Below are 15,724 nucleotides of genomic sequence, written 5' to 3'. Positions count from 1 at the left end.
CTTCATTTTACGCACCTTATCTAAACTTTAAGCTGATCTTCTTGAAATTATTCTTCTGGGCTAGAGAGTGTTACTTGAGACTCTGTGTTTCTCCAGCTGGATTCATCCGTCAAGAAGACTTGCCCCAGACACTAAAGCAAGGGTGAGTATGTTCCGTATTTTAGTTAAGAAACTTTCGCCTTCTCAAAATTTTCAGCTATAATATGCTTAGTGTTATTTTTTATATACCTGCATTTTAGCTGATGTTCTGACGACAACAAGTACTTTTGGTGTTTTATGACTGATCTTACAAATTAACCATCCACAAATTACACTCCTAGACATTTGCCTGTTTTGTGAAATAAAATAATAAGGCCCTACAAACAGAATTAGTTGCACTGCTTTCTCAATTTCCAAGCCTCTTCAATTATTACTATGGACCATACCGAAAACATACTATCTCATAAATAGGTGGGGGGAGATACAATTATTACAGTGAGAGGTTTTTGTTTGGAGCATTCTTTTAACTATTAACTCACAGTTTGCAAATTGTGGGCACAGAGCTTTAATTTTTTCAAATAATCAAAGTGAATGTGAATGGCTCTCAGCAGGACAGGCACTCTCTAGTATTTTGCTACTGTCTTTGCTGTGCCCTGATTCACACATTTATAGTACAGCATTTTTGTTTTGGACTCTTGTTTTAGATGATGGTCTTTTTGATTTATGAAATAAGTATCTGTAATCCCTTTTTATTCCCGCTTACTGAAAGTTAGAAGAGATAAAATCTTTGGCTTATGTATGGTTTTCTGTAATAAATAACACTGCCATATAGGAGCCTTTACGGAAACTACAGTAATATTCCTAATTGCAGATATTAACCGTTGTTTGAAAGAATTTTTTTGTTTTCCTGGAAATAGCTTCTTTTGAAAAAACATTCCCAGAAACCAAACAAGTCTTCAAAGCAAAGAAGCCTCAGAGTGCAATGACACTCAGTTTCTAGTAGTAGGAAAGTCATTCTGGGTAATATTTAAGGGGAAAAGCAAAGGGTAAAACAATTTTTCTCCCATTGGCTTTATTTTGCTCAGCAAAATAAAAACATCAAGATCTAATACTAGATAGAGCTTTTTCTTTTTTTTTTTTGAGACATAGTCTCACTCTATTGCCCTGGCTAGAGTGAGTGCTGTGGCGTTAGCCTAGCTCACAGCAACCTCAAACTCCTGGGCTCAAGCCATCCTACTGCCTCAGCCTCCCGAGTAGCTGGGACTACAGGCATGCGCCACCATGCCCGGCGAATTTTTTTCTATATATTTTTTTTAGTTGTCCGGATCATTTCTTTCTATTTTTTTTAGTAGAGACAGGGTCTCGCTCTTGCTCAGGCTGGTCTCGAACTCCTGAGCTCAAACAATCCGCCCGCCTCGGCCTCCCAGAGTGCTAGGATTACAGGCTGAGTCACCGCGCCCAGCCAAGATAGCGCTTTTTCTTAAAAGCTGGTTGCTATAAAGTGCTTTGCACTGGAGGTAATCTTTGCCAACTCTTGAAAGACTCCTTTTTTTTTTTGGTCCCCAAATATACTTAGCTTCTTTCTTCCATGACATAACAGAAGACTGCACCAATTACAGGGGTAGTGGCAAGACCTGGTTGAAATCAGTTACACTTTTTATGTTATTCCCAGAACACAGGACAAATTGTCAATATTAACAGTGATTTCTTTGTTTATAACCATGAGCTTAAGCAAATACTTCCTTCAGAGTCAGAGCACTGACCTTATCACTAGAGGGGGCGGAAAAAAAACAACTGTAACCTGCAAGGTTAATCTCCAACTTGCTAGCACACGCACTGAAAAAAATCTTGGCTGTGTGCACAATAAATGAAGTCTATTCCAAAACAATTTAATACAAAACAATTTTTAAAAAGTCCTCCAATAACCATCCTCTTTAATTTGAACTGCCAGTTGACCTTGAAGAGTGACAATTAAAACCCTAGTTCATCCTGTTTAAATGGTCACTGAGACTGCACAGGCAATTTCAAAATGGGCACAGTAACACAAAGAAAGCAAACCTATTTGGAGCTGTATGAGAATCTTGCACTGGGATTTGCTTACTTCTAAGTGACAAATCAAGCTGATGCTCACAGCACATTGGACTACAGCAAGAGAAAGGGCTAGAGGCAGATGGAGCATCTCCTTCGCTGTCATGAACCCAGAGAGGAAAAGGAGTGAAGAAACCCTCTTTTGTCCACAGATTTACAAACAAATACAAAAAATAAATAATATCCTAAGACAGTACAAATGCAAATACTGTTCCCTTGTGTCAATTACATACAGCATGCCTACATGGAGAGAATGGTACTTCTTCATTCACAGACAGGACACATGGCAGTGCACTATTCAAAATGCTTCGATTTTGTTTCGGGTGCTGAGATATTATGAAAGCAACTGCATTTGCAACTTATTAAATACTTCCAGGAACAAACAGTTCACTTTGTTCGGGACTTGTAGTTTTGGGTAATTAATCATCCATGGAGCAAGGGCCGGTCAGGAGATACCCGTTGGTACCACTGGTCCCGTTGGTGGTTGTCGCAGTGTGGGGGTTCTTCCCTGGAGGCTCCGAGTCCTCCTCATCTGAGCTAGACTCAATATCACTTCGGTCATCCTTGGACACCTGTGGGATACAGGAAGGTGAGTGTAACCGGCTCCTAAGAAATCATCAAGGCATCGCACACTCAGAAGCATATGCAATCATACATGAAGGTAAACAGATCCAACTGCTAAAAGATCAAAGAAGATAAGAACATGGCCAGAGCAGTAAGTTCCCTTTTGCTGCAGAGATGCAATTTGGGTGACAGTCAGTTACGAAGGAATGTAGGTGGTGGGTTTAGGCATCACAGAGGACTGGACTTGACCTCTTTAAGGTACCTTTTGATGCTGAGGACGCACTAGACCACAATCCCACCCTTACCCAGAAAGTGGCATCGTGTACCACTGGAACGGCAGCATAGGAATTTGGTACAAATGGATCGGTTTACTTGCTGATGAGCACATCCTCCTTGAGAATGATTTAGAGTCAGCTCTCACCGCACTAATGGAAATACCCGCCAGCTCAGAACACTAACAAAATCATTCCTGTTTGGCTCTGTCATGCATTGTTTTATGATTTAATTTGCTTTTCTTTTATGTCTTCTAAAATTAGTTAGGAATTTTGTTTTATATGTCACATAAACGAATGGCAGCAGGAGGCATTTTAAGAACATGCTGGGTAAGGTCTAGCTTAAAATATTTCCCGAGGAAAATGTACCAACTGGATGATCAGGAATTCACTCTCATCTCTCCCAAGTTTGTTCAATGCTCCACTCAATCTCATTAAGTAATGAGGATGGCAAAATAAGGCACCAGGTTATAAATCTATACATTACCATAAAGGATGAAAAAATCCTACTGTCTAGCAAGGAAGTAATTTTGGGGCAAATTAAGAAAATCTGCTACTGCCTTTAAAATAAAAATAGTTTGAACTTCCTACTTTATAAGTCTAAATTATGGCAAGCATTTTTACCCAGCAGGCCTTAAGATTTATAACTGAGCACCATTTACTTATTTTTTAGATGGGGTGACAAAGGGGACCTAGTGGCCTGGCTTTATAGAAATTTCCCCAATCTGGTCTCTTGTGATTCTCCAAGGGGTGTTGGCAAAGTCTCCTGGGAGGGACACCGGAATTAACTGGGAACTTTTCCAAATCACATCCTCTCCGTGCCACCACCACGTTTGAACTTGAGAATCCTGGACTCCACCCCAACTTGAGAAGCCACCGTTCCTGTGGGGAAGGTCATCTCCCTCAGGTGGGTAGGGATAGGGGAAAGCAAAAGCTGAGAACTATTGCTCCAGTCCAACCAGTGATGGAGCAAATATTATAAAAAATGAACCCCCCTCCAGTGCCCCTTGAGATGAGACTGAACTCACATAGATCATCTCCAAAAATAGATACTGAGACACCAAAATGACTAGATGACAAAAGTACTTTAATTTAAAAATCATCAGTCACAAAGACAGGGTTATAGTAAAGCTCTAATATGTTCGTAAGTCCATTAGTCACAAATTAAGCTGCTACTAGAAAACTCCAGTTTCAGAGAGTAATTAGTTTACGTGTGCATGTTTAGTAAGATTATTTTAAGTTGCACTTGAAAAAATCTACACTTACATTATCTTCAAAGAAAGGACAATTTAGAATGTATCTAAATAACCCACAGGAAAAAACCCCATGGCCAAGATGAACCTTACTGTCCCAGGTGAGAGCAGCTAGGGCAGTTTAGATATTCTGAAGCCTGAGATCTGGAATGAAATTAATGATCATCTCTTCATAAAGTGGAAGGAACATGTTGAAGAGAAAACAACATGCCTGGTAGAAATAGCAATGCAATAAGGACACAAGTAACCTAATTGACAGTGTCCTGGCATCTTTAGTTATTATCATAGTGACAGTACTGTGCGTGCTGATTTAATCTGTAACTAAATGAAGACAAGAAAAATTTTTAATAGAAATATGTGTTCATTTTAAAGAGTGAGAGGTCACAGAGGAAAAATGAACTTTAGCTTCTAAGCAATTAACTGATCAAAATATGGAGGATTTATATTGGAGCTGACACTGAGAATTGGCTTCATAGATCAGGACTGGATGGCCCGACTTCCCCTGTGGAAGAGGCCAGTTCTGCTGACCCAGATGAGGACAAAGTGGTCAAGGCTGCCCTCTGGCCCCCGACAGATCAGGCAAACAGCTGAGGTCCAGGCCCCCATTCTGCGCTGTGTCGATCCTCTCCCCAGGTCCCCAGCTCGTTCTATTTCCCCTGCTTCATTTTGGTCTATTTCTGTCTTCTAGCCAACATGTTAAACACCCATCAAAGAGATGCCTCTCCTCTGTCAGGCCCTGCAAGATTTAGCAGAATACAAGCCCACACACAAGGGCACTGACAGAGCTGTTCCTAGCATCCCTTGCAGCTAATGGCAACGATACCATGCATGGACCCTCGTCAGTGCCAATCAATGGATCAGACGGAACAATATGCACAGAAACGAAGCATCTGAGTGCCCCTCCAACAGGCAAGTGGCACCCAGGACAGGAATAGAGAGAGTATGAGAAACTTACATGTAAAGGGTTCCACTTCCCAGCCTTCCAGGGTGGCAGAAGGAAGAGAACAAACAAGTAAGAAAATGTCACAGAGAACGATCTGGAAAAGTCACTGCTCTACACAGAGGTGCTGAGGCTCAGGAAGCTTTATTTGAATCAGCCTGATGAAGCCATTTTTAACCAAAAAGATTTAACTAAATTTTGTTAGAAAAGTCATAAATGGATTTATTCTTCAATTGGAGAGAAAGGTTTGTTTAAACAGGTATATTGCACCAAGTACCCCTTCTCATAAAAAGAAGTTATTAAATTTCTGTTCTATATAAATACAATCAGAGAAAGACCAAGGGAGACAGAGGGAAAGAACACAACAAATAATATATCATCATTCAGCCTAACATTACACATGCAGATCATCATCAGCACAGCAATACTAAAGACTTAAATGAACTAAAGAGAAGAAAGTGAAAATTTGCATTGTGTTTCTAGGCGGTTTTGCTTAATTTTGAAGAAATAATACCAGTTTTGATGAAATCTGAAATGACAAATAGTTGATCCAGAGGAACCAAAAAAACAACAACCACCACCACCAAATTTTTTTGGGCCCCTTTGAAAAATGTGAGTTGTAGCTTACCTTGCCTCTTGAAACAGCTTTGCAAGCCATTTTTATAATCAAGTACGACCAGAAGCAGTTCAACCCTTGTATTAGCAGCAGCAGTAGGTTAAAAACCCACCAGGAAGGGAAAGGGCCAATGATCTCCCAGCTTTCAAATAATGTGGTATTTAACACCCTAAGAAAAAGAAGAAAGTAATTATTGAACACAGCATTTCACTTTGCTTTCCAAGGAACTCTAGTTACTGCACGGAAGCACTAGGTCAACAGTATGTCCTAACGGCTCCCTCCCAGGAAGTATGCTTTGAAAGCTGACCAGGTACTTAGAATAGTCATTGCCTGAAATATTGCCCAGGTGGCATGACTTTCATCTGGGTTCTAGCTCAAACAGTGTACTTTTCCCTATCCATTTTTTAAAAAATTGTGGTAAAATACATATAACACAAAATTTACCATCTTAACTATTTTTAAGTGTACAGGTCAGTGACATTAAATAAATTCACACTGTTGGGCAACCATGACCACCATCCATCTTCAGAACACTTTTTATCTTACAAAACAGAAATCATGTACGCATTAAACAATAATTCCCTATTCTATCTGCCCCTAGTAACCACCATTCTACTTTCCATTTCTATGAATTTGATTACTTTAGGTACCTCACATAAGTAGAATCAGACAGTGTTTGTCCTTTCGTGACTGGCTTATTTCACTTAGCATAATGTCCTCGAGGTTCATCCACATTGCAGCATGTGTCAGAATTTCCCTCCTTTATAAGGCTGAATAATAAGTATATATCACATTTTGTTTATCCTTCCATCCATTGCTAGACACTGGGTTGCTTCCACCTTTTGGCTATTGCAAATGCTGCTGCTACGAGCATGGGTGTACAAATATCTCTTTGGGTATATACCCAGAAGTTGAATTGCTGGATCATATAGTTTCCCCTTCACTTTTTTCTTTCATTTTCATTTCTTCCATTAATTTTTATTAATTTTTAGGGTGGTGATTCTCCATCTAACTACTTGTTAAAAGGCCATGGTGTTTGAAGTTGCTTTTGCGCTTTAAATAAGCATGAAGAAAACCATTCAATAACATTATATTGCAAGAAAAAAGATTAACCCCCAAAACATTAGGTAAGTATAAACCATATGCCTAGCACAGCGCAAAGCACAGTAGAAGTTAGAATATGAGTGAGACCTAGGCTTATACCTGTTAAGGAGCCATTTAGAGGGTCCTTAATTTTGCAAGGCTCCCCCTGGGAAAGAACTGACAATTGAAAGATTTCATTTTGCAGTGATGCCTTGAAATCAGTATTGAATTTTTTTTTTTTACAAAAATTATTAGAGTACAATGAATGCATTTAGTTTTAAGAGTATGTAAGAATATGTACTTGAATTAGGAATAATTATTTGAAGTAATTGGTTCTCTTTGTAATCCACCATCAGAACTAGAATGGAGCAGCCACCGGGGGCAGATTAGCAGCAGAAGGCTGGTTTTAGTGCTTTGCTCTGGTCCCTGCCCGTGTCTGCTCCTAAGCCTTCAGAAGCTGATTCGTGTCTTCTGCACCCATTTTGCTGCCACCGAGAAGCATGACACCAACATAATTTTGGAATCACTCCTACTTCTCTGCTGTCCTCCTCAGCTCACCACAAGGCTAGTTTGGAGATCTAAGGGTGTTCACAAGAAAACTCACCGAAGCACACTTCCGCCATCCGCCACTGCAGCACTGTGTGGGGACAATCTGATTCTACAGGAGAGGACAGGTGGACAATACTTGGTGGCTAAGGGTAAGGGATGGAAAACTCTCTACTTTGAGACCTAGACCACTCACGTAAGAAGACAAATACATCGATAATTTTAATGTAAGAAACAGTGTGATGAGTGGTTGGAGGGAGATTAAGAAAACTATTTTGTGAATTCACAAAAGGAAAAAAGAATTATTGCAGTTAGAATAAGAGGTAAACAAAAAAGGAGAATAAAAATAGACATAAACAGTTCTCCATCTTCAATTTCAGCAACCCCATTTATAGACTAGAATGAACTGAAAGAGTTTGTCTCTACCCATACTAGTTGTCTTGAAAGAACAGCACATAATAAACATATGTTAAAATCCTAAACACAATAGGATGGAATTGAATTTAACAATTCATCGAAAGTATAATACCCCATGAGATAGTAGTATGCACTCTGGGAAAGGGGGACTAATATTAGTAAATCTATTAATATAATGTATCACATCCATAGGCCAAATTGGTACAAACCTAGGTATTTCAATGGCAGCACAGACATTTGGTAATGTTCAACTCCCTGATGTTGATGTTTAACCATTAGAACTCAAAGGACTCACTATGATTTATAAACCTCTCAAATCAGTATGTTAACAAACACCAGGGTTACTTCCTTTAAAATCAGAAACAAAGCATGGATAATTAGTATTGTCACTATTATTTAACACTATTTTGGAAGTTCTGGCCATTGAGTATGGCAGGAAGTCGGAGACTTAATTTCAAATACATAGACATAAAATATCTATAAATATTTTAAAAAGAGCAAACCATCAAAATGTCCCATAACAGGGAATAATTAAAAAATTTAGTTTTCATTTCCATTCCAGAAATTAAGTCATTCAAAGTATTAAACATGGTTCAAGAGTTTTTAATGATAGAGGAAAATACATGGTATCATCTTAGCTCCACAAAATGGGGAGGGAGGGAGAGAGAGAAGGAATTATAATTCTTTGAAGGGAATTAAAGCCATTATAGGTTTTCTTTGGTGGATTAGGAAATTCTATGTTTTCTTCTTTACATTCTTCTATTTTCTGAATTCATGATAATTAGAAAAAAATATATAAGTAATTTTTAAAAGGGACTAAATTAGGATAATGCCTATATTCCTGCCTTGTTTATTATCCAAAGAGGCAGTGATCTCTTTAAACACCAGTTTGTAGGCCAGGGGACAGACAACAGATCTAAACAAGGCTCAACTCCATGGCAGCGAGGGAGGACTTACACACCTTTTACTTTTCTATTTCTAGCACCTTACAAAACACCTGGAAATAACGTGTTTGCTAGGCACGTTTGTTGATTGACCGTGTGTTTGTTTATCTAGCAGCCAAATAAATACACACAAAAAAGCTCTGGAATAATAATTTTATTTCAAAACTAGTTCTGCTTCTTGACATACTATACATTTTGACACTCAAACATTAGTTTCATGTGAACAGAAAGTGGTCCTGTATAAATAGCAACAGTGATTGCATTATACTATTCATTATAAATTAGCCTTTGCTGGATTATAGGCTGAGAACCCTCACCATTATGATGCTAGGGCTGGTGCTGCTGCCTGGCTTAATTTGATCAGGATGTCAGAGCAGTTGCTGACAGCACGGCATTCACATAAACTTCTGAAACGCTGCATCAGAATTCATAGGCTTTGCCACGACAATCAGTGGCACCTCTGATTACTTTTGAGATGCTGCCCAAAAATAATGGGATTTCTCTGAAAACTGACTTGAGGAAATGTGATCAGTGCACTAAATGGATATGTCTCAGTGGGAAGCCTGGTAAGAAAAACAATGTGTCAGGAATTTAGACTGGGGAGAGAGAGAGAACATAGGACACTTGGACTCTGAAAAACAGTAAACCCAGGAAAGAGCCATTGTTTGGCTGCAGAATGTTACTGCTGAGGAAACGACTCCTTTTTGGACGAACTATGCACTCTAATGATGCCATTGCACATCTATGGTGACAAGAGTTCAGAACAGTGGTTGCCTGTGAGGGAGGACTGACCAGGAGGGGGGATAAGGGAGACTGGAAACTTCTACATCTTGATCAGGGTGACGATTCCATAGGTTACACATATATAAAAATGTACAAATGTAAGTTTACCACCCTGTACAGTGAAGATTTGTGCACCATACTGTATGTGAATTACACCTCAAAATAAAACAGAAGAAAGTACTCTGTGGGTCAAACAAAACACATACATACACTGCCAATTTGTGACTTCTGGTTTGAATAATTACGATAATATCAGTGTTTTTCTTCCATAATAATCTGTGTTCAACATATGGTTTCTTAGAGAACAAATTTTTTCCCCCACATAATAGTTACCCTACAGCATCAAACCTCTACCTCTGCTTAACCAAGTGGTAGAGAATATGGGGACAGAAGGGACAAAAGACCATTTTTCCTTTCATTAATGTTAGGCTCACTTGACCACTAGGTGGCACATCATACACACACAAAGAATGCTCAAACAGGCCTATTCTGCCCAAACCTTTTGCCAACGGCGAGTACCACACAGGAAACACTTGATCTCCACTTTATATTCTCCCTTCTAAAAATCCTTTCAAACAATGGAACGAGGAGGCTCCAATCTGAGCTTTGTTCTTCCTGCCTGACTCTTGACAGAGAGGGGTGCCCGCAGGGCAAAGCTGACCTCCGTGCAATTCACTGGCAGTGGGAGTTACCACCCCAACAGCTCAGCTTTAGTGGGGGATTTTCACGAATCATTAGATTGTAATTTGGCTACGCCCTGTAGTCACTTTTGCTCATTCTTACCTTTTATGGATTCTTCATCTTAAATTTGATTATCCAGAAATGTATACAGGATGTGGAGGGAATGCATACATTCAAGCAGAAAAGTTTGCAACCATTTTTGTTAAGCAAAGAAAACACAGCATAGTCTCATTTTAGTAAGATATGTAAGGCTATATTCATTCACATTCTAAGCATCAATGTGACTTAAAGCATCCTGCTTTCCCCTTAAGCCTCAGGATGTCTCATAATGTCACACAGCCCTGTGCAAAAAGATCCCCATTGGTATCTCGTTCCCACAAGCTATCTCCAATGCTTGATTTCTCCGTTCTTATCATGACTCCCAAGTGAGTGTTTAAATCCATTATCTTTAGTATGTAAAGTTAGATGAACAGTCTCACTTTCACCCCTATAGATCTCAATTTTCAAATTCTCTAGTGACACACGGGTAGGAGCACATAATGGTGATGATGATGTTAAAGATGGACCAGGTGATCTCACAGTATGAATGAGTTACAGGTAGATGTTTTTGATGAGACCATGGCCCCTGGCCATGGCAAGCAACCACCAGCTTCGCTTCCATTCCTTCTCCCCTAATCCCACCAAAGAGCTCCATCTGAGCCTTGGGTTCCATGTTTCTGCAACCCAGAAAATGATCTCTATAAAAACCAGAACAATAATTAGAGCCATGTCAAATATCCACAGAGAACCAAGATTGCTTCTCTAGGAAAGAGTCTCGGCCTCACTTTGAGGAGTGATACATAATGCCAGGGAGGATTTTTTTTTTTGAGACAAGGTCTTGCTCTGCTGCCCCACGTGGAGTGCAGTGATGTCATCATAGCTCATTGCTGTCTCAAACTCATGGGCTCAAACGATCCTTTTCCCTCAGCCTTCTCAGTAGCTGAGACTACAAGTGTGTACCACCACGCCTGGCTAATTTTTCTATTTTTTGTAGAGACGAGGTCTCACTGTGTTGTCCAGGCTGGTCTTAAACTCCTGACCTCAAGTGATCCTCCCATCTCAGCCTCCCAAAGTGCTAAGAGTACAGGTGTGAGCCATCATGCCCAGCTGGATATCGTGAGAAGTAAAATGAGCTTTGTGGTCAAAACTAGGGTTTTATGTCAGAGCTTTTGAATGGTCTTGACTTTGCTTTCCCAGACAGGCCTCACTGTATTTCATGATGTGCGTTTCTCTGGTATATATGTTTGTTTGACCTACACAAAACATAAATAAAAGTACATTCTACCTAAAGATCATCAATAAGCTATTAGCATGGTTTACCCATTTAAAATTTACTCTGAACACAAACTATGGGCACTTAAAATCTGAAAGTCAGGCAATTAATTCACTATTGCAAGCAACCCTCTTTGTGATGGCTTTTCTAAGTTAATGAAAGCTCTAGACCGAAATAACATCTTGGCTCAGTGTTGAACGAACAGTGAAGACTGCTACAAGGCTGAACACCATGCTTGCAGTTTCCCTCCTTTTAACAAGACAGCCCCACCTGCAGCTTGGATTCCTCCATAACAGTAGCCAGTTCCCTGTTTCAAGAAGATGGTTTCCGGGTAGCTTGTGTCATGGGTGCCTAATTATCTTAACTAATAGATTCACTAATCTATTAGTCTGGCACAAGCATGGAAGTGACTTTTTTATCCTTGACGTGAATCTGAACTTGAACATGGATAAACCATCTATCTTTCATTTAGCAATGGACATATTAGTTCTGTCTGTATCCTTATCCAAGCAAGATGTGGGGTCAATTAATTCTTCACTTTTAGGTTATAGCCTGGCCATACGTAGGAATTGGTCCCTTACCGCAGAATGTTTGTAACTGGTGACTTCCTGGCTGGGGCAGATGTTTTTCTCAAAATTAGCTGCTGCCCCATTGGCTGTCTACCTGCCTAAATTCCTAACCCGCCCACTGCTGGGCCTTTCTATGTTCCCGACTCCCAACCTGAGTCCTTCCAGCCAAGGCTGTGTCCTTCAGGACGTAACCTGATTCTAACACGCTTGTTTTCAATCCTCTCTAGCTCTTTGTTGCGCACGTGCTAGTAAAAAAAGACTTCTGCCTGGTTCTCTACACCTGCTCCTTACTGAATATTTACTAAGTGTTAAGCACTGTGCCAAATATATTACATACATTGTTTCACTTCATCCTTTCGACATCCCTGTGAGATCTTCATACAGTAATACTAATACTAGTTAATATTTATTGAGCATTAACTAAGTGCCAGAACTGGGCCCAGGCTTTATATGTTAACTCACTTAATCCTCATGAAATAAACTGTACGGGATAAATTCTATTTCTTTTTTCTGCAGTGAGTACTGTTATTATCCCTATTTCTCAGATGAGGACGTGGAAGCACAGGGAGCGTCAATGACGTTCCCAAGGCCGGATGGAGGCGGTGGGGGAGATCAGTCTGAAGTCCTGTCTCTGTGTAGGCCCTTGGGCTCTCCCAGCACTTAATTCTTCACCCTTGGCTTAGGCCCAGAGCCAACCCATCACCACACAATGATGGAGAAAGCACACACACCTGCTGCTCAGCATTTGTGCACATCTCTCCCTATGGTCTGCCATTTCCTATTCTTGTTTCCTGTGATGCTTTATCTCTTGGGCTCATAATCTTATTTCTGGTAGCCATATGCCAGGCCCTTCCTGCTTCAAATGACCTATTTGGGCTTATTTAACTGGTTTCCCCACTGTAGTCCACCGCACTCGACCCCTAAATCCCAACTGAATTATCTCCATTACTGAAAATCATAGAACGCCTTTCACTACGACCCTGTCACGTATATGAAACATGTAAGGTACAGAATCAAAGATCTCTTTCTAAATTCAGCTCAGAAAAAGGGAGTGCCAGCCCTGTGCCCTTTTCTTTGCTTTTCTCTATGAAAGGACTGAAGCACATGTATCTCTCCAAATATCCTTTACTTCAGGAAAAGGTCAAGGCAGGCTGACTCCTGCTAGGCAGGTAGAAATCTAAGAGAGACTAAGATTCCAGGGACTTATTCTTCTAAAAGTTTTCTAAAAGAGCATAAAAACATCCTCGTAGGGGCAGGATGGAAGCACAGGCTCTGAAAGCTCCCCAAACTTGCATGCTCCTCCCTTGAAGGGCTACTTTCTGCTCATGTCCATTGTAGGGGCCCTTCCCAGCATGGCCGGGGGCAGGCCGAGCTCTCCTGGACCCAGGTGTGTGGAAGAACACTCCTATACTGCCACCAGCTTCCTTGCCTTTTTCTCCTTCCTCCTTCCCTTGGGGATATGAACGGTATTTTTTGTAGGGGTGAGTGGAAATACAGGCTAAATATGTACCAGTTTGGAACTCTGGTTGTGACAGTCTTTGTTTTAGCTTTAAAGTTTCTGGGTCTAAACAATGAACTCAGTTAAAGTAGAAAGGCTTGGCATTCTTAGAATTCACTGACCTCATCCCCGAGGGACCCCACAGGCTTCTGACAGGAACTGGCTTCCTGCCCATTTGCCTGACAGACAGATCCCATCCTCAGTGTGGCTATTTACAACAGGAACACAGCGAGGCTGCTCTTGTTACTTGCTTCTTGGAAATATCTTCCATTTTGGTTTCCTATTCAGGAAGTTGCTGGGGCCGGGGCCTTTTGTGTTTTCTCACGAACAATTTAAATAGCAACTTAACTAGCATGAACTCATGAACAACTTAAATAGCAACTGGTGGGAAAGGCTCTTAAGCTGAAAGAGGCTACCATGTGGTGGGCACATGGTTATTCCTCCATCACAGCCCAGGGGTCTGCACCTTCCCCCGAGAAGGGAAGGAGGCACATAGTGTCCATCCTTGTACCTTCCTTGTGCCAGGGGTTACACAGGGAGATTCAAAGTGAGCCTCCCTGGCAATGAACAGAAGGAAAGCATTAGTAAAATATGTCACTAACTAGTCCACTGAAGGACTTGCTCGAAGAGAGCGTGAGTAATAGTAATAATTCCTTCTGTTTGGAAGATGTTCAAGGGATTTCCATGTTTATTAGATCAAGTTTCATTATGAACCTCAAGTTGGCAGAGCAGATATAACACCAACTTTTTGGTCAGGAGACCAAGATCCAAAATAATATTTAATTATCCAAGGTCACAGTAGAGGTTTTGTTGTTTTTAATCTAAGCACAGTATTTTTAGGTCTCCCTCACTCTCTCTCTTTTAAAAATTATTTCAAAACAGAGAATGTATACTCTTGATAAAATTTTTAGCAAATAAGAGCTAAAAGGGATGTTCAGAAGCCATCACATTCAGGCTGGCTCTGCTTCCTAAAAATTCCTCGAGAAGGTTCCCGTAGGGTCTTGGTACTGGGAGAATCTCAGGATTTAATTATTCAGGGATCAGACTCCACCCATTTTGTTTGGAAGCCTGCAGGGAGTCAGTGTCGCCTTAGGAACCGTGTGTACTCCAGGCATCAGAACTTCAGGCAGGCCCTGCCTCGTCTGCCTACACACCTACCTGTGAGATTTCTCTGCCACGTCGAGGCGGCAATGGCTTTCCCAGAGTGAAGAGGTTAACTAAGAGGTTGATCTGAAATCACTAATTTCTGAAAACTGAATATTATTTAATCATGGAAAATATATATCCTCACTTGTGTATGTATGTCTCTGGCCCTTTAAGAAACCCAGAGGTCCAAAAAGCATGCTAAGGGGTATCTTCTGTTCCTGATAAACAGACCTCTTCCTAACTTCCTTGTTCTCAAATCTCATGTCTTCCTAGCTCTGAGACTCGGACCCATAGTTCCTCCTGGCTCTCTAGACTCCATCCTTTCCTACGGGGAGTGGTGTTTCATGCCTCGCTGCCCAGCCCTCTGGAAAACTCACTTGCCCCACACTCCCTGCTCTGGGTGTCCCTGTTTCACGCTGCCCGACATCCCCCACACCAACCCAGGCCAACTTCTTCCATTTGCAAGTAGCTCTTCCTTCCACCTAGGTTGTATGAAATCTCTCCTCTAGCTAGCTGTGTGTGCGGGACATGAATGGGCATGCAGAATTTTTAAACATGTATGGATTCTACTGTACTGTTACAATACTTAAAAAAAAATCTGTTTTTATTTATATATTTCTAGGATTAAACCTTCACTTTTATCTTAGAGAAATGTTCCTGAAAATTTTGTAAGTGCCGCTACAAAGAGAACAATCTATCAGAGGCCTGAAGTTTTGAGGGATATTCTGTACCATATTATCTTTGTTATCTTTTGCTTGGCAAGAGAGATACAGTAAATGTGTCTTGTAACAAAGAAATGCCTCCCCAGAGTAAGTCAGAGTTGATGAAATCCACTTGTAAGATGCTCAAAATCAAGGGAAACAAACAAACAAACAAAAAAAGAAAATAAAAAAGCCCTAGGAGAGTGAATGCAGAGATTTAGATAAGAAAAATTTGCTCTTGCAAGCTTTACAAGTTTGAAAGAAAAATAGCACAAAACACTATCTGCATTGAATAATACCAAGTCAATCGATCAACAAAAACATAATCATAA

At 40.5% G+C, this 15,724-nt stretch overlaps 1 protein-coding gene across 2 annotated transcripts in view; it reads right to left on the bottom strand.

Moving 5' to 3' along the window:
• Positions 1-1,895: 1,895 nt before the first annotated feature.
• CERS6 (ceramide synthase 6) overlaps positions 1,896-15,724 on the bottom strand; it is a 261,185-nt gene continuing 247,356 nt past the window's right edge. For both annotated transcript variants that reach the window (XM_012650710.1, XM_012650711.1), the window contains 2 exons: positions 5,725-5,881; positions 1,896-2,639 (listed from right to left, as the gene is read on the bottom strand). In XM_012650710.1, coding sequence (XP_012506164.1) covers positions 2,487-2,639; positions 5,725-5,881 — 310 coding nt within the window. In that variant the 3' untranslated portion in view covers positions 1,896-2,486. The remainder of the gene's footprint in view (positions 2,640-5,724; positions 5,882-15,724) is intronic.

Source organism: Propithecus coquereli, unplaced genomic scaffold, assembly GCF_000956105.1.
Source record: "Propithecus coquereli isolate 6110/MARCELLA unplaced genomic scaffold, Pcoq_1.0 Scaffold34, whole genome shotgun sequence".
Taxonomy (NCBI): domain Eukaryota; kingdom Metazoa; phylum Chordata; class Mammalia; order Primates; family Indriidae; genus Propithecus; species Propithecus coquereli.
The sequence above is the reverse complement of the archived record's forward strand: the minus strand, read 5'-3'. Positions and strand labels throughout refer to the sequence as shown.